Source organism: Augochlora pura, chromosome 1, assembly GCF_028453695.1.
Source record: "Augochlora pura isolate Apur16 chromosome 1, APUR_v2.2.1, whole genome shotgun sequence".
Classification (NCBI taxonomy): domain Eukaryota; kingdom Metazoa; phylum Arthropoda; class Insecta; order Hymenoptera; family Halictidae; genus Augochlora; species Augochlora pura.
In genome coordinates, this window is record NC_135772.1 from 12,991,249 (window position 1) to 13,009,300 (window position 18,052).

Below are 18,052 nucleotides of genomic sequence, written 5' to 3' on the forward strand. Positions count from 1 at the left end.
TTAAATAAATGTAATAAAAGCCATGACGTTACTTAAAGTAATTGATTTAAGAGCAAGCAATTTTCAACAATGCAAATTATATTTTTGCATATAAGCAAAATGTGGCAGTATTTCATTTATTTAAGGACAACTAATTTGGTATATTTTCTTCGTCGACAACAAAATAACTCGCTTGGTTCTGTAACGACGGATAAGAAATTTGTTCGATTAAGTACTTCTTGCCAAGGATACGCTGGTTTTTTGTACAGTCGACATTGGCCTCTTTATGTTTCGTGTTGCACTGCAACAGCTTACTTTCTTCTACAGTTTCTTGCCAACAATTTACAGGCCATGGTATAATATCGCCAAAAAGTGCCCCACATAAAAGCCAGGAACTCGGAATGAAATATTTTCTTCTGACTGAACGATTTAAACGGATTTATTTAGGATACATGGAATTATTTTCAATGTAAAATAATTGCAATTTTGTGGGCAAGAGTATTTCATTGAAGAAAAGTAAGGATAATGAACATGAATCACTAAAAGACGAAGTGCTGGAAGTATGAAAAATGACATTGGATGATATTTAATTGAAAAAATTGTATTGGCTGTAGAATGTTTACAACAAGGACCAATGAAAATCACATTCTTATAAGTGATTTTCAACAAACGCGTTTTTTTTTATATGCAAAACACCGGTGTTATAACGATGGTGAACAGAAAACTTCTGTCAGTAAGTTTATTATAATCAATTATAATTTTCTTCAGTATAATAGGCTAATGTAATAAATAAAGTTCAAATAAATGTTAATCAGACGCAGTATGTTACACGCAAACCTCGAGTACATTTCAAATACAACATTGACCCCAGATAATACACGCACAGATATAATCCAGTTTTAACACTTTTTTATTTACGTCCATTTATATATTTACAAACTCGAAAAAAAACCGATCCGAAATTCTCGAATGTGGAATAGAACACTTTCGTATTCGTTTTAGGAGATTCGTTGCAACGATCGTCGGGAACAAAGCCAACTTGTCGAGTCGGCTTTATCGTTGCTTCTTCGAATTTCAATTAAGATCACGTGGACTTATATAGTGTAATCGAGAAATCAGAGGAAATCCTTACATTGTGCTGTTGCAAAACATCTCCGTTGCATTACGTATTAGTATAACACCGCTTCTCATTCGATTTATCTCTTTATGCCCTGAATCATGCCACTTTCTTGTCTTCATTTCCACGCGGTATTTATTACAGATTTTTCAAACGAGACACGATCGAATTAAATGTAAACATCTTTTACGTTTATACTTAACGTATAACGCTTATACTTTTTAAAGCGTTTAAAAGTAGCTATTCAAATTTATAATAAGTATATTTGGCCTGTAGCAGCAGTATAAATGAAAGTAGTATAATTGAGAACATCTTCAGGACATAAAGGATTATCGTACGGTCACATTAGCGTTTTTATAACAGACGTTGCATCGACTGCCGTAACGTTTGATAATGTTGCAACCGATACGTCGGATGGCAAAGGTTACAACGTCCATACTTACATCTATCGACATAGTCATTCTTATATTTTACGTATCTGGCTGGGAGTGGCTACACGAACGTTGAATTCGGTCCAATTTTTCACGAATCTTCATTCCATTTTCGATAAAGCGCATATAGTTAATAATAAACTGATAGTAAACAAAATGTATGTTTGTCTACTGAGTTATCAAATTAATTTTCGAACGTCTGCAGATTTCTTCGCATTTTTACGTGACAAACGTAATCGATAATTGTTCTATAAATGTTCGATAATTTACTTTCTAAGATGATGATAATTTCAGCAACTCAGCGTTGACTGTAAAATGCAAACAACATCGTAGACTTAGGCAACTTCTTTATAGTGCAACATTCCTATATAAACAATGGTTTCTTTTCAACATAGAGGGGAGCATAAAAATTCAACTTTGTAACAATATAAAATCCATTTGACGCTAAAAGTGTCAAACGAGTTGAAAGATATTTGCAGAATGAGATGCGTATTATACAAATGTATAATTACATTTTTATCATGTTCACGATTAACATCATGTTTACGTTTAACAATTCTTCATATATTCAACGAACACGTTATTTACAATTAGGAAAACAAATGGACGTAAAGAGTATTTTATTAGTGGTGGAAATTCAACTGTATTATCCGCGTTAGTTCTGTTTTCCGTAACGCGAGCTGACACGAGAACTTCTAGAAACAACTCCGTGTAATAAGGAAGTTACCTGTACAAAAAATTGCTATTTCGCCACAATCAATCTTCATCGTACAGACATCTATTATTTATTCATTTGGGAGAGAAATAAGGGATGACAAAACCAACGTTCGTGCAACACCAGCCGCAAGCTTCATCAAAACGATCTTCATGGCGACGATGCTCATTACTTCAACGTTTCCGCGACCGTAATTTGACAAGTGATATTTATCAGATTTTAAATTAGTTTTGAAACATCAATCTTTGACGGTTACAATCCTCGATAACGGTCTATGAGATCCATGGAAGAATGTATAAGAGCCATTTACGTGAAAAATGTTAGATCGCTGGAGAAAATGGCGTAGAAACTCCCAAACAGCTCTGAAAACGAATATAATTAACTTTCTTTTTTATATCGTAATCTAATCAAAGAATCAATTTGCTTGTTAAGCTTAAAGTGTAAACTGTATTAAACCGAAAAGTCGAGTAGAAATAATTGTATTATTCTATACAAGTTCCAAACATTATAAACGAATGAATTCGTAATATACAGTTCTTTCATTGAAGAGGTTTTATTATCGAAGAAAGTTAACAATACTCGTTTGTAAAACCGTGTGTAACAAACATTAGAGGCACTCGGGGTGGTTCTGAACCATAGTCGTTACGTTTCTCAGGAGATCAAGTCGTACGATTTCCAACCGTTGTTTCAAAACTAATTTCATATCCGGCGATGTTCTTTGCAAGGAGCGGAAGTCGAAACACAATTTTGGGCGCGATTCTGGTAGAAAAGAGGCCGTTTAGATACCAGGTTAGGGCGTTACGCGATTACAAAGCGAGTTTCGAGTTCCATTCTAAAACAATTGGCACGAATCAGCGAACTAACAGCGTAGATCGTTCGTCTTCAGGTTCGCGTTTACATCGGCAGACGTGGCTAAGCCAAACTCGGGTCTTTTCCGGCAGTTATTTACGGGTAACATCAGCAGGATGGTTAGACTGCAGATCTATGTGCATTATAAAAACGATCCGCGTCGAAAGTATAGCCTAAAAAGTAACTAGAAACACATCGTTCTGAAATTCTTCAAAACTTCCTCTGCTGTTTCAAAATCACGGAACTCCCATAAATGCGTAAAATCCGCAGTCTAGTATAATTACGGTTACCTCGTCGGCAATGTTACTTTCTTCACTGTTTCACAGTTATGTTTCTTTCTTTTAGGTCGACGACGTTATATGTATAATATATTTATATATGCAGGTGTGTGTGTTTCTGTGTATAATATATAAATACAGCACGCGTTCATTATATACAGGCTCCATCAGTGCATTCTGTTTCGTTTTCATTCTCACTCTTACTTGTTCACATACATTGTCTTCTTTTTCCCTCCCCTCGGCTTCCTCTTCATCGCGTTCAACACGATGCGCGGGAGAAAGTCCAGACTGCACGCTTGTTTCGCGGTTTATTTGTCTACGCGTATAAAGCTTGCGGGAGGAATTGTCGAGCTTCTGCCGAATCCGTCGAAGTCAATCTCTCTCTTTCTCACCCTCTCTCTCTCTCTCGTTTTCATTTTATTTCTCGGTTTAATTCGAAGAAACTTTTCCACCGTGGATTATTCTCGATTGCACCGCTTTTGCGAAACTTCCGCGATAATGCAGGCAAAATGCGGTGAAAATAATTCGTCGAGTTAGTTCCTTAACCCCTTGCATTATAAGAACGAATCGGATTCGCGATGAAGACGTCGTATCTAATTTAATAAATATACGTGTTATTAATTGTTGTTCTAAATCGAAGCAAAATTTGAGTCTTCTCTTGGCGAAGATATACAAGAACAATAATCAAAGAATCTTACTGTAATTAGTACGAATGGATATTATCAAGAAGATTGTTGACATCACGTTTCAACAGAATGTTTGTCGACTTATTCTAACTAGTATTTAAGCAAGTTTCAACATTGTTTCGATAGGCTTACATTTAAGAAGAAAGAGGAAGTTTCTCGTTCGCGAATTAACAAGAATTGTTCATCGTTGCTTACGATTTCAAGAGTCTGTTACAATTATTGTTTCTTGGTAAGAGTCAGAAATGAATGCTTTTATGCTTGAACAAGTTGCTTAGACCCGAGGTTATGTCAAGTTCATGTGTCCTCTTCGATGTCTTTTTAAATATATAACATACTCGACTAATTTTGGTAATACTGTATCATAATTCGTATATGTTTCTGTTTTATGTGTACTTAAGTAACGTTTCATAATCATGCGTCAAATTCTCCAGTAGAACAATGAATTTTGTTTATAAGTAGTAATATCGGTAGTAAAGTTTTACGTAAGCATACGTAATACGTAAAAACGTGTAAATCAATTTAAGGTTTTTAAGTACATCTACGCCCGCGCGGTAAAAGTCTGCTCGAGTGAATGTTTACATTAAACGGTAAAAGGTATTTACTGAAGTCGTTTAAGGCAATTTGGACTGTGTGAACAACGTTCTGTATCGAGTATTATGGTCAAGTAAATCGTGTCGTACGAATATGGCTCTGTAAACCACTTTTCTAAAGACACGACTGCTTTTATGCAGGTTAAATTTAGCAAGACTTGTTTCCTTATTTTTCAGAGTTCTCTTTCGTCTCGAATCTACAAAATGGCTTTCAAGTCTTACGCGTATGGGCACTACTTACGATTAGGTGTTATCAATCTATCAAATTGAAGCTGCTACTTAAAATTTATTGTAAGAATTATGCTACAGTGACGTTAACAGAAACAACAATAAATCTTTCTATATTAACATTCTGTTTTAATTTTCTGTTTTAACAATTCGCTTACTATTTAATCAATCCTGTATTTGCTGAATAATCCAACTGGTTTAAAGAATTAATAAATAATAATTATTAAACAGAAGTAACAAATAACTAAATACCTACAGATCTAGTTAAAGCAATAGAAGTATTGCGATAAATGTTCTAAAAGAGGACAGGAGAAATTCTCATATCTGAAAGTTTATTTTTGTAATATACCGATACCAAAACATTCTATAATCAATCAATTTTATTCGGTTTCTCTATTAGGCGATAATATGTCCAAATAAATGAAATGATTAGTTAATAGAACGTTTGGATGCCAGAATATTGTAAAAATAAGAGTGTTCGAATAAGGGGGCCTCAACTGTGCTTCATTAGCCGAATTGTTGATGCAATGAACAAGTAATTCAATACATCGGCGAGTTGTAACTGAAACGTGAAGAACTGCTCGTTTCATCACGGAGTTATTTAACGTCGCGACTCGACTAGTTATTAAGATCCGTTATTAAAACACAAAAGGTTAAACAGTAACAACTCGAATCAATTGACCGTTTGTTCGTTAAAACGAGGATGTAGCCACTTCTCTCAGCTGTTGGCTGGAATATTTCTCAAACGGATGCCCGTGGAAAGTATTTGTTTCTATTAATCGAACCTCATCACGAGCAACTTGTTTCTCATTATCGTTTGGAAAGGAATAAACACGGGGGGCGTAATTGCACGTACCTTGTCTTGTGCGAATACTTGCACGTGAATCAAGCTTTACTTTTACTTTTACTATGGTCACATACACGTAACGATTACTAAAGCAAAACCGTTTGTAAAAGTTTGCTAAACCTGTGCTCGTTAATTTTTACAATGCTGTCTGTGTTATTATACATGTAAGTTCCTAGTAATTAAAATTAATAGGGAATAATCAAACGATAAAATTGTAATATAAGATTCCTTTATAAACAAATGCTCTTCACTTTACAGCTGCGAATTTTGCAGAAACAAACAGGAACAGAAACTATAACCAAAAATTAATTTTAGCTAGCTGAAAGCGACTTCTCGACTTTTAAACTATATTTTCCAGAAAGAATAATTTAATGGTAGAATGACTTGGACCCACTATAAGTTATATCATCTAGCATTTACATCAAATCGTGTGGTTTGAAGACGATTGAAATTCTTCCAAATCGGTTTTATAAGAGATGAGAAATAAGGAAATTGTTTGTTGTCAAGTCCGATGTTGAAAAGATTTTTAATCCTTTAATATACAGTTTTCGTTGCATTTCGAGATGCATTCCAAGAACATCAACAATGCAAAAAGACCATTGGCAAACGATGATTTATACAACTTGGGCCGGAGTCACACGAGCGTCGAGAAAACGAACGTTAATCGTCTTTTTCTTGTTTTCGTTTGTTAAAAACAAGGTCGAATTTTCGTATTTTTCCATTGGTAAAGGAAGCGAAGACGACCAGCGTCCGTTGATTTTGATGCTCGTGTGATTCCTCCCTTGCGCGGCAACAGGCTATCACGATCGGGCGCAATTTATTTTCTTCCCTTCTGTATACCGCGAACACGCTTCTGCGAGCGATCAAATATTTGCGAGCGACAGCGTTGCACACGTTTTGAACCGCGCGTGCGGCATGCATCCGGCGTTGCACCGTGATTACGGTAATACGAGAAACATTGAATTAGGCCTGAAATTTGTACGATTTACGCGGTTTCCTTGTTCCACGGCGACGACGCGCCGCGGCGCCGCCCGCGAGCGGCCTCGTCGCCGTGACTGCTAATTGACGGACGACTAATTGAGGACCGAGTAATAAGGATTCCGTAGATTTTTCGCTCCGTTACGTTTCAGCTCGGTACATTGTGTGTTAGGCTGTGCGCAGCTGTCGGTCGTGGAAGCTTACCACGGCCCATAATGTGTAACGCTTTAATTAAATTCGCCATCGGCGCTATTCAACGCTGAACGAGCCAATTGAAGCGGGCACAATAAGCCCATTCAATGTCGTATCGTTTCTTTAATTCCTCGTTCAGCTATTATTCCGAAAGTTCATTTCGTCGACAATACTCTTCCACGGTGTTCCAGCATCGATAGATCGAACAATCGAAGACGACCGGGACCACTGCGCGATCCGGTCTCGTTCGTTGCGCGCAGGTCTCGCGGAACGTGAACGCAAAATCCTCGTCTCTTTTAAATATATCACTTTTATTTAATCGTCACTTTTATTAAACGTAGCACCACAAAACGCGTATAACAAAGAGCAGTATAAATAGAACGATCGGTCGCTAGTGCCGTTAAACGATGCCTCCCGATAAGGGAACGTAGTTAGCCGCGAAATCGAGACGAATCTCCCTTCGTCTCCCGATCGCATGATCTCTTCTTTCGCGTGACGCGCGTACGCGTGTGCTTTTCACCGTGTTCGACGGCAGCTCCGTGTAAATGATAACGGGGAGGCGTGCGTCGTTTAAAGGGTCATAAATGAATATCTCCGCGATCGAAAAGGTCACGGAACCCTGCTCGGTGTCGAGGACAAAACGGACCGTGCTTTAAAGGACGACCTACGCGCGAGCGCCGTTTCAATGCTTGCTGCCTAAATTCCAGACCGACAAAGAGAGATCACGAGGAGAGGAATTACAACACCGAGTTCTGACAATTGTGCCTAAGTCGTGTTAAATTGGTCTCCTCCTCGCCCGCGTGGCGATTACCGGCTGCATAATTCATCGGATCTTAAAAAAACGTCCCCGGCGATTCATCACACGCCATGCCCCGGCTTCGCACGTACGTTTCGAAATCGTCGGGACGAACGCTTTCGCTCGCGTTTCTCGCGGCGTGATATTTCGACAGCCTAAGAGGATTTAATTTCAAAATCGAATGTTTTCAGAAAGTTTTCAAGTTATACCCTAATTTAAGAGTAACATATCTCAAGCGGACTTTGAATATGTATTACTTGTAATATTAAATTGCATTTACTTTGATCCCTGCTGCATTTACTTCACTCTTTTAGGTGTGCTTTTTATGTTTCTTATTTAACCCTTTGCAGTCGAGTGGTGACTTCGAGGCACCACTCAAATTATTCTACCACGTCCCAAAATAAAATTTATACTAACAAAGTTTAGATTTAGAAAAATTCTTACTAGTAAAACTATTGGTATGAGTCACAAGAAATGATAATAAAATACATTTTGTCACATAAAATAAAAATACTATAAGCCAGAGAAATTATTTTAGATTTACAGGTTAAAATGGCTTCGAGTGCAAAGGGTTAAATACTCGACGTGGAATACGTGACAGTTCATAAAATATAATCATATAAAATTGAAAAAATTTTAATCACAAACATTGGAAGCGATTAAAAATTGAATAAAAAAAATCAAATAAATATAGTCGTCAAGGATTAAGTCCCCTTAGATTATTGAAATATCACACTGTGTAAGATGACGTTTACGAAACCCGCGATGGATGATCCAAAGATTTAGGCGATCTTCGTTTTCGTCGTTCGTTGGTCCGGCAGAGTGGAAATACTTCGCAAGAGGCAGTGACTATAGCGGAATCTCATTGGAACGAAGATTCCGTAGTGCCGTATTTTATGAAACTGTATAAAGTGCGATCCATCAAAAAGTGGTGAAGGGAACCTTTGTTCTATGGATCACAAAGAGGCACCACGTTTTCCTTCAAACTGTACAGAGTTGTTTTCACCATGGAAAAGTTAGGCAGCGTTTTATAACGACACGCAAACTTTCAAAACAATTCGGATAGTCGAATTACAGTGAAACCCCGTTCATCCGGATCTCTTTAATCCGAATCTATGGTTTATACGGATTACAAAACATAACTAACTATCCCAGATATGTAAATAAAATTTTGATGCCAGTTTATAGTCTTAATAACGATGCGACAACGATTCTCGAAAAAGTATTGACATATTGAGGATAATTTGATACAAATCCAGTTAAATTTATGATGTTAAAGCGTCTATGAGACTGAGTAACACCTACACGAATAACCTATACGAATAATATGAATGGAATCGAATAAAACGTTTATATGCGTTACTTGTATCAGGATAAACGGGGCACCACTGTAATATCTTTTTCGCAGTAATACAAGATGAAAAGTTTGCCAAAGGCTATCGTTCCCGGAACAGAAAGAAAATGGAATCGGCGACGATCGTTTCGCGGAAGTTTCGTTCAGCGACGCAGTTAATTTAAATGTTCGCAAATCGAGTCGATGGACTAGCTTCTTCCGCATATTACAATTAACCTTACGAGCGGACTACATGTGCTCATCGGTAAAAAACGAAGCCTGCCCGACGCGGGCAGCTCGTCATCGCGAAGCTCGTGCGGTCGCTTTACATTCGTATAGTCTGGACTTCCTCCAAGATTGCGATTGGTCAACATGCTCGGAGCTTCGGGAGAAATTAGATTCCGGCCCGAGGGCTCGAGCAGAGATGCTATATAGCTCGCGTTCCCATAAGCGAGATCTCTTCCAGCAGAAAGAATGCCAGAGGAGGAACAGAAGGTCGCGTACCGTCACACATTTCCTATCCTTTTCTTTTTTTCTCTTCGTATTAGCGTTTTTGTTTTTTTTTTTTTTGTTCGTTTTATTAGCATGAATGCCCTGTACACTCGTATTTATAGATGGCTCGCTCTCTTTCTCTCCCACACTTTCTCTCTCTCCCTCTCGCTCCTTCTGTCGGGCGTGAAGATGACACGACGCTACGGCCGGGAATATTCAAAAAGGCACTAACCCTCAATGATCCGACAAAATCAAATTGTGTATACAATCAGTGCGGCCGCCGAGGTGTTACGGAATCCGTTGACCGTCGGGCTTCTGTTTCGCCGGCACTCCCCCGGTTTCTACTTTCGTTTTTCTTACGCCTAATCGCTCTCTACAGCCGGAAAGCAAATCGCCAAAGTCGGGGGGGGGGGGGGGGGGGGGGGGGGCGGCGGTCCGTCTTCGGAAAGCTCGCGAACACGTCCATGACGTGTGGGAGAAACAGCGTCTCGTTTCGAGTTTCGACCACCGGTCGGGTCGACGTACGTTCTCGCAGACAACGTTGCGCTCCTGTTATTTTGGCACTTCGAGTATCTAAATGTATAATACGAATATAAATAGAGTAGAACGTCGATTATTCGAGCACTAGAATACACTCAACACGTTCGTTGCCCGGACACGTAAGTTTCGAACATTACTGGAACGCAATGACTTTCTCAAGAGCAATCGCGAGCGGTCGTTTCTCGAACAGTTGTTGTTCGCTGTTCGGATCAATTCGACGCGTAACTTTCTAACAATTTCTTATCGCTCGAAGATCTGCAACAAATTCGAGACTACAGATCCTCGTGCATTTTGCATGCACCCCGTTTCTGGAGTACAGCGAAATGCATAATATCGTTGTAAATTGTTTTTGAAACAAGTTTTAAAATCATTAGGAAACAAATAAAGTTTAACGTATCTTTAAACGTTTAGGATAAAGGTAACAATGAAAGAAAAGAACAATGATGCAATTCGAAGGGTTGAATCGACTTCTATCTTGATCGTGACTCGTAGCTACTTGTTGTTCGTCGGATGCGTAATACTTATCAACGTTCTGCAATCACATAAATATAATGACGGTTTATTTAAAAGTTCAACGTATACAAGTTTAAAAAAAAAGAAACGATTTATTGAACATGGATGTTGAATGTACACCCGCGTGAACGTAACGTTTTCAGAATTACTATTGTTATATACTAGTGTTATTGCAATCGAAAAAGAATTTAGGAGAATTAATGTTACTCGTGCTGTATTACACATTTAATATGTAATGATTTAATACTTTACAAAATTATAAATCTGTTATACATACAGGATCGGAAAAGAATTTTGCACATACGAACAAAAACATCGCAAGAAACATTGTAAAATTGTATATACAGTAATTAAAATAGGACCAATGCAACATTGATATCCTTTTACATCGTATGGTAGCTTAGAGCTGTCGCGTCTCGAATGAGTGTCACTATCAAATGTTGCTCTCGGAAAGCCATTTAAATTTATTATAAATAAATTCTAGGATCGGTACCATCCCAGATAATAAATATCAAAATAAATCCTGGAAACGGATTCCAGGGTTTATTTTCTGCTCACTAATCCGAACACTTCGAGTCCGTTTCCATTCGAAAGAGTTGTCCAAGTGGCGTGATACCCTTAAAAAATATTCATCTCCGTGCGTGTCTCTAATTTTTTCCTCCTCCACTCTCCAAGAGTTTGATTGTCCGTAACGCTTCGTCCTGTCACTGTTTTTCAAATAATCGACATTTTACCGTAAAGTCTAGCGTGCGCGCGAACGCGTCGTATGCAATCAACGTGGAAACAACAGTTTAAATGAATTCGAAAGCATGACGACCTTCCTACAATTCACAAACATCTGCAAAACATTATGGCACTGGACTTGACCGTTAAACGATTTAATTTAGACGCTTCGCATTCGTTTCAACGTCTTCGTACTCCAGATGAAACACATGAACAGCAAATTCCCGCTTGATGGACGCATTTCTCTCCGCTTAACATAGACATTATTATTATCATTATTACTATTATTATTATCGTTATTATTCCCAGCATTTCTTGAGAATGTCCGAAAAACTCTGTCACCGTTGCCATCGGATGTTTCTCACTCTTGTTCTCGATACGCTCAACAAGCGAGTCAACCGAACAGACTAATAATCGGCAAGCAATTAGAGAACACCTACCCTCGCCTTTAACAATACTCGCGATGCAACGCAGCGCGTTCTTTCGACAGACAAAAGAATGGAGAAAACAAAGCTTCCCAACGAAATGAAAAAGAAAAAGAATTGCTAGATCGTCCGTGTTTTCCGTACACGCTCGAAACTCGTTATCCAACGTTCCACCGGGCATAGTTCAGCATCCATCGCCCAACAACGTTCCCGCTAGCCGCGACTGAAAATAGTTGCGGGCGCCCTCCGTTCGGTTGTTGCTTTCCATCGCGATTCAAAGCCAAGTCGTCGAACTAGGAATATGTGTATAATGAACTTTGTCGCGAGAATCGACCGCGGAATTACTTTAATTAGCTCTAGCATCCTCCGTTCGATCCGTAACCGATCCTCTCTCCCAACCGCGAAACATACTGCTCCCGCCACGTGCAGGTCTTCCGCTGTTCCCCCGAGGGACGAGTACCGTGGGGCACGGCACTCGCGCGTCCTCGCTTCCTCGAGCAGGGAGGGAGAATTTGTCTACCGGCATTACTTTCAACGTTAGTACTCTATCGCCTTCGCCTCGTCCACGCGGAAGCAGCTCGACGAAGTTCAACAGCTTAATTTTTTTTTCTCTAGAACAGTCTTGCCTTTCTAAATAGAAATTTCCTTAGTCCTCGTACACGAATAACAAAAATGTACAACCGATGAAGACCCGTTCTCCGCCGCCCTGTGTAACGGAGAACAATGCTTGGGCCAAGCGGAGGCTGCCTGGCTCCGTTTGGCAGACCGTCAAACGCTGGACCATGTCCTTGCCAAGACACCACGCACCGTCAGCAGACACTCGGTAAACGCTCCAGCAGCAGCAGCAGCTTCTCTCTCTCTCACACACTCTCTCTCTCTCGCTCTCTCGCTCTCTTGCCTTTGCCGTTCCTCTATACTATAGATATACTGTGCTATATTATACCATACTATAGAGTCTATAGATCGAAACCTACGGATGATTCCGTGACACGGAACGATCTCGCGGAATAATCACTTCGGCCTCGGACTTGTTGCATCCGGCGAACATCGACGAACTGAGAACACAAAGGACTCTGTGGTGGCTGGGACTCAGTTTCTTCTCCCGAACTTCTCCGAACCTCCCTCTCTTCTCTCTGACACCTCTCTGCCTCCGGCCACGTGCGAATGTCTCGTTCGAACCGCGAACTATGTATATGTAACAGATCGGCCGCCGTTTCACGGTAGTCACGCGGCCAACATTGTTCTCCCTCTCGCAGCTGTTCGGGCCAGGCAGCGCGATAAATACCTACGAAGCGGATCCTCATGGCGCGGTATCGGCGGATCGTTTTCCCCCGTGTCAACTGGAAAACCGGACTGTCCGTTGACGCGGGTCTCAAGGTCGTGTTTGTCTAGGTCGCGAGCCGTCGAATTACTGGTTTACCCTTCTTGCTCCTTCTTGGCTCCGTTGAGAGACTTAAGCGATCACGTGCACGCAAATGATCGCCAGGATGACGGACGGCAAGAGGACACTCGATGAACCGGCCGTGGTCGTCATGCCAGGATTCATCTTCATCACTGGATCTGGAACAGCGGGTAATTTTGTTCAATTAATCGAACGGTTTGCGTCGCGGTTTCGTCGGCCGGATTAATTAACTGCGTCGTTGTTCGATCGCGGCGTCGCTCGCGACAAGTATTTGAGAAATCATTGGCAACGGTTGACGAAATACTCTTATTTGCAAAGTGTCAATTATCAATTGAGATTTCATTTGCTCAAGATCTACTGTCGACAATTATTTCAAGCAACGTTTCACGTAAGCCAATTTCTATAGATCATTTAAAATTCTATTTCTTATGATTGATGTTTATGAAAGTAAACCTGTAGCAAAAATACAGACACATCCTTTTAAGAAACGAGCTTTTTCTTATATTTCTTTTATTAATGTAGTTGGAACATTCAACGTCTACTTGCTTTTCAAAGTCTAGAAATATTTATTTCAATTAACTCAGTGGAAGACACCGCTGGGTAAACCGCGGTAACTAAGTAGAACTGAGCAGACTGTTTCTGTTGCAAGTTTCGAAAGAGCTTTAAAAAAGATTTAGAGAAATATATTACAACTTGTTTGTATTTTAGAACACGGTAACTTAATATAAAGATAATACAATTAAAAAAATGTTCTAAAGCCATGATTTTTAATTTTTCGAATGCGTTGATAACGCGCAGTTCTGCTGCGGGTGGTTAAACTAAAAAGTGTTGTTTAAAGATAAAGTAACAAATATTGTTTAAATATAAACTAACAAATATTGCTTCAAAATAGCTTTTGATTCTTGTTATCAACGGAATGACGATTACCATCCCATTTTTTGAACCCAGAATTATGCTGTCCTTACATTTTCCATCTTTTCGAAGCGTCTTCAATTTACGGAACTATTTCCTCGAACTCGATCGAACTTGGCAGATTTTTTTTAAACGCGGTGTCTTGGAACAGCCGATAGGGCGCAATTAGAAATAATAAGGGATTTGAAATCTGTACCTGATGTGGTGGGTCCCATGCCAGAACCAGACGCCTCTTCGTCGTCGCGATCGTCTCCGTGCGCATCTTCGTCGTCGTTGTCGATGTCGTCGCCCTTTCCTTTCTTCCTCCAAATTGGCCTGTCACCGCTTCCCGAGCCATCTAAAGCTTCGTCAGCGAGCAGCAGTGTTCCACTGTCGGGCGTCGATGCCAATTGAGACTGCAGAATCTGCCAGAAATAAATGTAAATTCCGCGTAAATAACCTGCGTAAATTGGCGTTAATGTCACGCTTAAAGGGAATCGTAATTACCAACAAGTTGTCAACCCCTTAGAACTTAATAATAATATATGTATTAATATATTGCGCATACATTGATAATAGTACCCCTTAGAGTAACAATTGAAATAGAACTACATTTCTGCGAGCCTGTATTAATTTCAAATATAAATTAATTTGTCCGTAGCATCACAGTTAATTACGAAGTTCAAACGTTCCAACGTACCATTGACATAATTTTCTCACAAAGTGGAACTGCGACAGAATTCAATTATATGCAGCAACAATATTCGCGAATAAGACGTACGTAATCAAAAAGACAGCTGAACTTTAGATTCCGTGTTTTAACCTGTTAGCTGTATACGACGAATATTCACGTCACAAGGAAATAGCAATTTTATATCTTATAAGAAAAATATTTCACCTATGATCCACGTTACAATGCTTACGAAACATATTCATAAATTTCGCACTGTTTTGAGTAATTCTAGAACAACTGTCGACAAAACTATACTTATCGTGTTCGATAAAACACATAACAAAATTTATCTTCAAAATAAATTGACGCAGCTGAGTGGTTAATGCACGAACATCCACTGCCTACTCACAATTACAAGGACACTGTACCGTCACCAGTGACTCTACAATAAACAGCAGTAAAGTATGAATGAAATGTAGCTACAGTTATCGCCTTCGACATGCTATACAAACGGTAACAAAATAATATTATCTCGGTTCGAATCCTGTCGAGACTGCTCCGTTGCTGAGACCGACTACTAAAACCCATGTACTATCCACTAAAATACAATGCTCGCGGAGATCATCCGAAAATTTTCAAATTAGTGGGTTCATACTTCTCCGTTAGTTCGACTGGTCGGTATTTCTATCGTAATTCCGATTCTCTAGGCGATGCTTAACAATGACGGCGCCGCTATAATGCCCGCTACGATATTGAAATTATCGAGGTAGTTAATTTGTTTAATTGCACCGGGGCCGCGATATACCGGCACATTTGCATTTAGTAACTCCATTCGATATGCAAAACGACGGGCTCCGCGCGCTCTGCTAGCGACTGGGATAGGCGTTTATTTTGTCGCGGGGCAAATGAGTGCGGGGGGCGGGGAGGGAGGTATCGAGAGAAAAAAAGTAGAGTAGCGACATTCGAATGCGCATTGTCTGCGGGGTGGTTGGCCATAAATCATTCATGAGTTCGCGCATTGTCATTGTATATCGTTCCGCGCCACCTTCTTCTCGCTTTGTATGATTTCATACTGGATTACGCAGTTGCGATACGTCTGCCGTTGACGGGTGTGCAGGTGTTCTACACGCAACAACTGGAAGTCGTCGGGTCGGACTTCCCAGACATGCGAATTAACGTGAGCTTAAGCGTTCGGCGTTTCGTGGCGTGACAGGTAAACTGGCGGTCGCGATATATAGTGTGCTTGAATGCGTGCAGGTGTACGTTAAATTGGATAAGTTGTTCGGAAAAAGCGAGATCCTCGATGTAGGCCGCGCCTAATTAATTCACAATTATTTCGCGCGATCGTCAAATGGCACCGAGTCGCGCGGTTAGGCGTAGCCTATTTATGGTTGAACATGTTTTTGTCCGATGCTCGAAGTGTCATCGTTCTATTAAATTTCTCGAATCGTTTTTTATTTTCATTTAGGTATCAGGAATTAAATATGCAACTTTGTTTAATCGCTGAGAAAAAATGCCTTTTTGCGTAGAATATAATCGTCCAATCAGATGAATTTTTTAATAAGTAAAAGCAAAAGAAAAATGAAAATAATCTGTATAAATTGTGCGAAACAGGGGTGAAACGAAAATGTATTTTCTCTTCCGGTAGTTTTAATAAATTAAAAGTAATGTAACGTCAGTTTTCAATTTATATCGCGTTTTAATAACCATAAATAGCGGTTTATTAAAGTTGCTTTACTAAAGAAAAATCGTTTATACTTTCCACACAGAATTTATCATAGATAAACTGAGAGAGTGCTTCTCGAGTTTACATAGTCATGAATAATAAGAATTCATTATCGCTTGTACATTCGAAATTGATTAAAAAATGATCTTCGACTAATACGATTCTACGGTTAATAAATATCGTACAGTCATGGTATCAATATTTAGAAAAAATGTATGTCTTTACAGCTGTCGAAAGAATGCACAAGATTTCATTACAAGATCATAAGCTAAATTAAAACGATCCTCGGATTATCTCACTAATATTATCACGTAAGAATACGATTACGAAAAACTCCTTCACTCTCTTCGATACACAGGAGAGCGTAACAATTGCAATAAACGCATCCGTTCAGTTTGTAGAATCTGACATTGAGAACAAGTGCCACTTTTCTAGCGACGACTCATTGTATTATTACTTACGCTTGCATATTGGGTTGCGTGTAATTGGATCGATCGTGAACCGAGATCTATCGCCGATAATTCCGACCGTCCGTGCATTTGAAAGGCGCCGTTCTCGCACCTGTTCGGCAAACGCGACGGACAATTGGAACGGACTCGTGGAATCGAGAGCTCACCCACGCGGTCTTTAGTCCGAATCTTTCACGCCTTCTATCCGCGCGCGAACGCGAGCGAGAGACTGGGCACGCCAGACACACGGCCGCGCACCTCCGTCGTATGAATAATTCGAGATTAGAACGTAATTTATGGCCAGACTGATCGCACGGGAACGTGGAAGTGCTTACATATCGGGTGATTCACTTAACTCGACGACCTTAAATTGCTCGTAATCTGTCTATTGACCGAAATAAGTGTTTCACGTACAAATTGCTGTAGAACCTCGATTAACCAGCCTAATCGGAGGACAGATAGGTCGGATAAATTAAAGACCGTGCGGACGATCGGGACCCGAGAAGAAATCATCCAGAGCTCATTTGAAAAGCGTACGAAACGAGCTTTCTACGTGACGGCTCTTAACCCCTTGCATTATCATATCTTTTAGAACTTCGTCGATCATCACTTTTTCGTCTTTAACCCCTTGCCGCACTTTGACGAGTTAGACTCGTGACGGGGATTTTTAAATAATCAGCTAGTAGGTATGAATATTTATCCGTTCCTTTGAGTAGGAATCAAATTTTATTCTATTGTTAGCAATATTTAAACATTCGAGTAGATGTAATAAAATTCTTTTTTCGGTAGACTACATTTTTTTACACTTGTGGCAAAAATAAGTAAAAAGAGCAGAAAATAGTACGAATATTTTAACGTAATGCCACATTATTTAGAACCTATTATATTAAATACAATAAAAAAAGAAATGAATTTCTATTCCGATTCTCGATGCTGCAATTGTAGCAAATGTTTTTTCTTCTGCATGAGACCGGTAAATGTAATTGTCATTCGTAAAGCGCACAGTGTGCATAAGTTGTTGTTTCTTTCTATTCAAAATTATCAACGATGACACAGTCTTAATTAGAGCAGCTGGGGAGAAAGATCGCGGCGCAAGGTGTTAATCTTAATTTCGTAGATAGAAGGTCGAAACAAGGAGCGTGTTTCGATCGGAAACAAAGCCAGCCAAGGCTAACATAAGCCGAGCGGCGAATTACAGT

General features: G+C 39.7%; 1 protein-coding gene across 1 annotated transcript in view; it reads right to left on the minus strand.

Annotated features, from left to right (window-relative positions):
• Nucleotides 1–10,781: 10,781 nt before the first annotated feature.
• The window catches only part of Dally (division abnormally delayed protein), a 187,525-nt gene continuing 180,254 nt past the window's right edge, over nt 10,782–18,052 (minus strand). Inside the window, exons 7-8 of the mRNA XM_078185960.1 lie at nt 14,223–14,430; nt 10,782–13,272 (exon numbers count right to left, since the gene is read on the minus strand). Coding sequence (XP_078042086.1) covers nt 13,166–13,272; nt 14,223–14,430 — 315 coding nt within the window. The 3' untranslated portion in view covers nt 10,782–13,165. The remainder of the gene's footprint in view (nt 13,273–14,222; nt 14,431–18,052) is intronic.